The sequence below is a fragment of the Polyodon spathula genome, chromosome 1 (genome assembly GCF_017654505.1).
Source record: "Polyodon spathula isolate WHYD16114869_AA chromosome 1, ASM1765450v1, whole genome shotgun sequence".
Taxonomy (NCBI): domain Eukaryota; kingdom Metazoa; phylum Chordata; class Actinopteri; order Acipenseriformes; family Polyodontidae; genus Polyodon; species Polyodon spathula.
This window is the reverse complement of record NC_054534.1, coordinates 44,066,375-44,072,936: the sequence shown is the minus strand read 5'-3', so window position 1 is coordinate 44,072,936 and position 6,562 is coordinate 44,066,375. Positions and strand designations below refer to the sequence as shown.

The 6,562-nt window shown below is 37.6% G+C and overlaps 1 protein-coding gene across 2 annotated transcripts in view; it reads left to right on the top strand.

Annotated features, from left to right (window-relative positions):
* Nucleotides 1-925: 925 nt before the first annotated feature.
* LOC121319097 (guanine deaminase-like) overlaps nucleotides 926-6,562 on the top strand; it is a 73,268-nt gene continuing 67,631 nt past the window's right edge. The window contains exon 1 of one of the 2 annotated variants that reach the window (XM_041256293.1): nucleotides 926-1,185. In XM_041256293.1, the coding sequence (XP_041112227.1) occupies nucleotides 1,057-1,185 (129 nt within the window). In that variant the 5' untranslated portion in view covers nucleotides 926-1,056. The remainder of the gene's footprint in view (nucleotides 1,186-6,562) is intronic. The other variant, XM_041256296.1, reaches the window with a different exon arrangement.

The following is a 6,562-nucleotide window of genomic DNA, read 5'->3' as shown; positions in this document are numbered from 1 at the left end:
ACCTGAATGTGGTAGATACCTCATTGCCCTCTGTGGGCACTAGGGTCCTCGAGGTTGCACACTTATGCCGCTGACCTTGGTCAGGCATGACTTAGCGTCCCTCATATGCTGCCATTCTTCCCTCCCTTGCGACGGCTCTGGTACACGTTTCCCATAACGATGTTTTGGTGGCCATCTTCGAATTAAAAGGGAACATTAGTTTACCTACCGTAAGCCTGGTTGCCTGAAAGAGAAGATGGCCACCAACCGTAAGGTCGCTTTTGTCGCGAAAGAGAATTAATCTCCCCTGCGTGACGGTTAAGTACCCTCGGGAGGTGGGACCGAGGGGGTCACCGAGCGGAGAGGGCCTATCGGCAGCTTTGATAGAAAGAGATCAGTGACACCTACCAATAGCGGGAGTGTATCCCATAACAATGTTTTGGTGGCCATCTTCTCTTTCAGGGAACCAGGTTTATGGTAGGTAAACTAACATTCCCCTGCCTGCTGTTTCCACAATAAAGTTAGTTATTGTATGATATTGCTTGTAAACCATTTCATACCACTGCACAACTGACCCAACATAAATATTAAACCTATGCTCTGTAAAGATTGATCAACAGATGACAAAAGTTTATGGACAAATAAAATATGGTTTGATTCACAGTTACCTTAAAAAAATGCCCAAATAAAACAGTTTAAGAAAAATTCCATCTGTTATTATAAACTAGTTTATTATAAACTAGAGATCGACAGAAGAAATGATTTACAATATAGTGATGTGATAGCTAACAATAAACAACTACTGTATAACATTGTTAGATTAATATTTAATCCACAGACTTTGGTGTCACTTCCACATTGTCATTTTGAAATTTGAATTGCGAAAATCTAACCTCGTTTGTGTAACAGTGCAGTACCATTGGGTAGAACTCATTAGGCTGGTGCAGCCCAACGTCCTCTTGTGGAAAACTAAGGCTGTCGTCGTCCACACGCAAAAGGAGAATACCTTGCTTTCCTGAGTTGCAGCTTGGTATAAAGGATTTATTTCCTCCACAATATTGTCAGACTGCTTTCAAGATGACAAGCTGCAACGAGTCTATTATACGTGTGACCAGCGTGTTTAAGGGTGCATTTATTCACTCCACACACACTTCCCCGCTGGAAATTTTGGAAAATTTTATTTTGGGAGTTAGTGAAGCTGGAAAGGTGAGTTTCAGTGTTGAAGTAATTATTCTTCTAAATATATTAATTACCTATTTACTTGACGTTTTAATGGCTGCTTCACAGACACTGATTACACTATGTAACACAATTTTTGTTCCTGGGTAGTTCCTGGGTAGTATTTACAGTATAATTGTAAATCTCGAAAAACTACTCACTTCTAAATCTTTTGTAGTCATCTTTGTATTACTTTAGTATAAATACATGTTAATTTGGATTCATATGTTGTTTTTTTCTGGCTTTATGTGAACGAAAAGACACACATTTGCCCATTTTCCCATTGGAAATAGTGATATTTTGAAATATCACTGTCCTGGTCACAAAAGCAAAGTCTGTGGGGAATAATAGCCATGTTCTGTACTTTTGAGGCATAAGCAATTAAGAAATAACACTTACTACCCAGGAACAAAACCAAATAATTGTTACACAGTGTTAGCAGTACATGTTACTTTAGGTAAAGTAATCTAGATTAGTGATCATATTGGTTTGTGAAACCAGGCGTAAATGTTCTGCCACGTTTTACAGAAATTAAATTACGCAACCGAATAACTGCTTTTTAAATAACAGCAAACCTGCCGTCAGCTTTGAGATAATGCAGTAATGGATTTTATTTTAAATGTATTGTTTTATATATTCCTAGAGATTCAGCTCTTATAAATCTAACGGTAAAAGAAAATAAAAAGAGTAGGACAGTATATTAAGAAAAGATTTTGGAGATTGCGAGTTACAGAAGCACATCTGTATCATAATAATTTATTGATAAGAATCAATTTTAGTTTTAAATACTGTAACCAAGTTAATTAAAAAAAAAAAAAAAAAAATACGTACCTGAATGGTTTAAAAAAAAATAGTAAGCCACAAATGACATGCTTGAAAAAAAGAAAAAAAAGAAAAGAAGACATGTCTATGAGTATGGTGACCCGGTTTTTAAGTCTCTTAACTTGGACAGTATGGCGATATTGCGAATAACTATATATAGGGAAGCTATATAATAACAAGCTATGGGGAAGGTATCATGTTTTTATTTTCACTTTGGCAATGTTTAATCTAATATCATATTGAAAAGGAATGCAGTGACTCGTGGTGATTCAGAGTTGAATCTTTTACTTTCAAATGTACACGTTTTGAGGGTGAACAATAAATACAATATGTGTTAATAGACATGCTACTTATTGCTTTTATTAATTTTAAAACCATGTTTTTTTTTTTTTGGTTTTTTTTCTTTTTTTTGTGCTGGAAGCCTACCTTAATACACACTTGTGTTCTGATATTTACAGGTTGTCTTTAGTGGATTTTACTGTTATTATTATTATTATTATTATTATTATTATTATTATTATTATTATTATTATTATTATTAACAATGATGGACCTTCGTTTATACTTGGTGGTACAATACAAACTGTGATTACCACTGGCACAACCTTTAAGGACGTTGCTGGAAAGTATCGTTATGTCTCTTATATAAGGTTGTGTTCAGGCAGCTTTTTGATTTTGATTCAAGTATCTGCATATATTAGTGATTTTACATAATAAACACCAAGCCTTAAATAGTCGCTGGTCTCCTAGGCGCAGTTGCTACTGGCAAATAGTGTAAATAAAAGCCAGGGGGTTTAATTAAAGTTTCAGTGTGGGTGTGTGTGTGTGAATTGTGTTTCTTTACAAATTCCTCCTTTGATCCTTTTTGGAAATCGTTCAATTAACATATTTCTGTGACTCAACTATTTCAAACGTTGCATATGATTGGTATGAAATGAGCTTTATGATGTGTCTCACACTTTTATATGGCAGCTCCATAATTGGTAGAATAAATATTTTTCCCTTCATAATGAATTATAAAGCGCAACGGCAATCACATTGAATATGAAAGCTTTTTTTTTTTTTTGCAATTTAAACCACATGCAAACCAGTCGGAAGTGTAGTGTGAAATGTACTAAACAAACCCAACGCTGATAACATCATTTTCACAAATGCTTTGCAGTCGCAGTTTGCAGTAGTCGACTCTAGTCATAGAGTGTTGTTATTGTAGTTGCAAACTTTAAATGACCAGTAGACTATAAATATATAACCTAAATATTTGACATATTTGTTATATTGTATTCATTTATCCGTAGAAATACTGCATTACATTTTTTAAAACAAAATAGGTACTGTAGTTTATTCATGATAGTACCTTATTGTATTATAGAAAACATAAAGATATGGCATCGAGATGAAGGTATGGCTATTTGTTCTGCTGTAAAAGCAGCCATTAACTGAACTTTATGCCAGTGCAAGCAGAGTCTCCTGCATTTTATGATAATTCTGTATTGCAAAGTGCATCAAGAAGACTATTAGTATTACATCTGTTGAACCATCTTTCTGTTCCAGGCCTTTTTTATGTTTTAAACATAAATATCTTTTTTACTTTTTTTTTTTTTTTTTTTTTTATAATAGGCATGCATAAAATTGAATTTGTCCTGCAAAGCTATAATTTAATAAAAATGTATGAAATTTAGCAGTTCTTAGTTTGCACAGAGAGAGGTGCAGGGGTAGAAATGTGACAATACTGTTCTTAAGAACCTCACATTCAAAATCATAACAAGTTTATTTGAAAGAGTAGTGTACTACTAGTGTTATAAGTTGGTTGGCCGTGGTATATTTCTGTCAGTGTTATAATTGGTATCGCAACGGAAAGTATCATGTTTACCATAAACAAGTTTGTTTATAGTAATACTAGAGGTTAAAAACTACTATTTTAGTTGGACAACATTTGACTTGTTTTTTTGTAGCTCAAAAAAATCTGGCTTCGATGTCTGTGAATTTCTAGCTTACCCTAATATATACATGTGAACGTGTGGGTTGCACTGCGTAGGTGAAAGGGTGATTCAGGTGCTCCAGACAATGGCAAGTTCACAGTTGAAGTTCTTTTATTTTCTTTTTGGGTCTCCTTGACCGTTTAAATACCCAAATGCAGTGCCTACAGAAAGTCTACACCTCCTTTCAAAATGTTCACCTTTTATTGCCTTATAGCTTGGAATTAAAATGCATTAAAATAGTTTTTTCATTTGTCTACACATCCTACTGCACAACTTCCAAGTGAAAAAAATATTATCGAAATTTGTAGAAAATTAATTAGTTGGATAAGTGTCCACCCCCCTTGTAATAGCAATCCTAAATTTGCTCAGGTGTAACCAATCACCTTCAAAATCACACACCAAGTTAAGTGGCCTCCACCTGTGTTAAATTGTAGTGATTCACATGATTTCAGGATAAATTCAGCAGTTCTTGTAGGTTCCCTCTGCTGGGCATTTCAAAGCAAAGACTCAACCATGCACACCAAGGCGCTTTCAAAAGAATTCTGGGACAAAGTTGTTGAAAGGTACAGATCAGGGGATGGGTATAAAAAAATATCAAAGGCCTTGAATATCCCTTGAGCACAGTCAAGACGATTGTTAAGAAGTGGAAGGTGTATGGCACCAAAGACCCTCATCAGCTCATCAGTATCAGGCTGTCCCTCCAAACTGGATGACTGAGCAAGAAGTAGACTTATCAGACAGGCTACCAAGAGGCCAATGGCAACTTTACAAGAGCTACAGGCTTTTATGGCCAAGATTGATCAAACTGTGCAATGTACAAGAATATCCCAAATACTCCACAAATCTGGCCGGTACGGTAGGGTGGCAAGAAGGAAGCCATTACTCAAGAAAGTCCACCTTGATTCCCATTTGAATTATGCAAAAAAACACCCAGGTGATTCTGTAGCCATGTGGCAAAAAGTTTTGTGGTCTGACAAAACTAAAATGGAACATTTTGGCCGAAATGCAAAGCATTATGTTTGGCGCAAACCCAACACAGTGCATCACCCAAAGAACACCATCCCTACTGTAAAGCATGGTGTTGGCAGCATTATGTTATGGGGATGTTTCTCATTGGCAGGGACTGGGGCACTTGTCAGGATAGAAGGGTTAGTGAATGGAGCAAATTACAGAGAAGTCATTGAGGAAAACCTGCTGCCCTCTGCAAGAAAGCTGAAACTAGGACGGAAGTTCATCCTTTAGCATGAGAACGAGCCAAAGCACACAGCCAAAGCTACACTGGAGTGGCTAAGGAACAAAAAGGTAAATGTCTTTGAGTGGCCCAGTCAGAGGTCCGACCTAAATCCAATTGAAAATTTGTGGCATGACTTGAACATTGCTGTCCATCAACGCTCCCCAAGGAACTTGACAGAGCTTAAACAGTTTTGTAAAGAAGAATGGTCAAATATTGCCAAATGTTCAAAGTTGGTAGAGACCTAGCCCCACAGACTTACAACTGTAATTGGACATAGAGACTTATCCAATTATGATCTTTCAGTTTTGTTTTCAGTTTTTTTAATATATAATTTTTTTCTCAATAAAAACTTTTAACAGTGTGGAGTATGGTGTGTAGACAAGTATAGAAAACCCCTCATTTTAATGCATGAAATTCTGAGGCACTGACACAACAAAATGTGAAAAAAGTTCAAGGGGTTGTAGACTTTCTATAAGCACTGTATATGTATTGCCAGCGTCAAAACCAAGGGGTTGCAGTCCCAAAATAATAATAGCAAACACAGATACGAAGCACAAACACAGACACGTCTCCGGACAGTGTGTGCTTTCAGTGCAGGTGAGGTGCGGTGCTGGAAACAGTGGTGCTGCTGTGTGTTCAGGAGCAGTGCAGTCTGGGTCTATCACTGGCGTAAAGCGGCAGCTCCCAGATCCATATTTAGCCATCTGGTGGAGATAAACACACACAGTTTTAGAATAAGCGACACTTCACTCACAGTTTAATCGTCCTTGCTTCCTCCCATTTACTATAACAAAGGAACCGATTACGACATCACGCCCCCCCTAAAGTACCCTAAGCCCTGCCCCCTCCGATAGCTAGTTCAATCACATCTCCAATTCATGGCTGAAACTTCGCTCACCGTACTAGGGCGAGGACTCCTGGTACCATGACGCCACCCCCTTCCTGAATGGCTGGCTTCCAACTGACACTGAAATGAGTTGCCTAACCATTCAGTACGAGGCACACAGGTCCTGTTGACAGTGCCCTCACAGATCAAGAGGATGATTGTTGATTGTGGATTCATTCGCTCTCTGTCACATATCCCACTGCTCAGAGTGGAGCCGAAGGAACATTCAGCTGAATCTACCTTATTCATTATACCTCCTCCCGGGAAAAGTAATCAGAATTTTGGTGATCTTTCCCTACACGGTGTGTCATGAAATACATGAAGAGTTGCAGCACCAGATACCACCTAGTTATCCGGGAGTTGCTATCCTTCATCATGCTTAACCTTCTGAGTGGGGTGTGGTCAGTGACGAGAATGAATGAATGTCCCAAGAGGTAGTAGCGT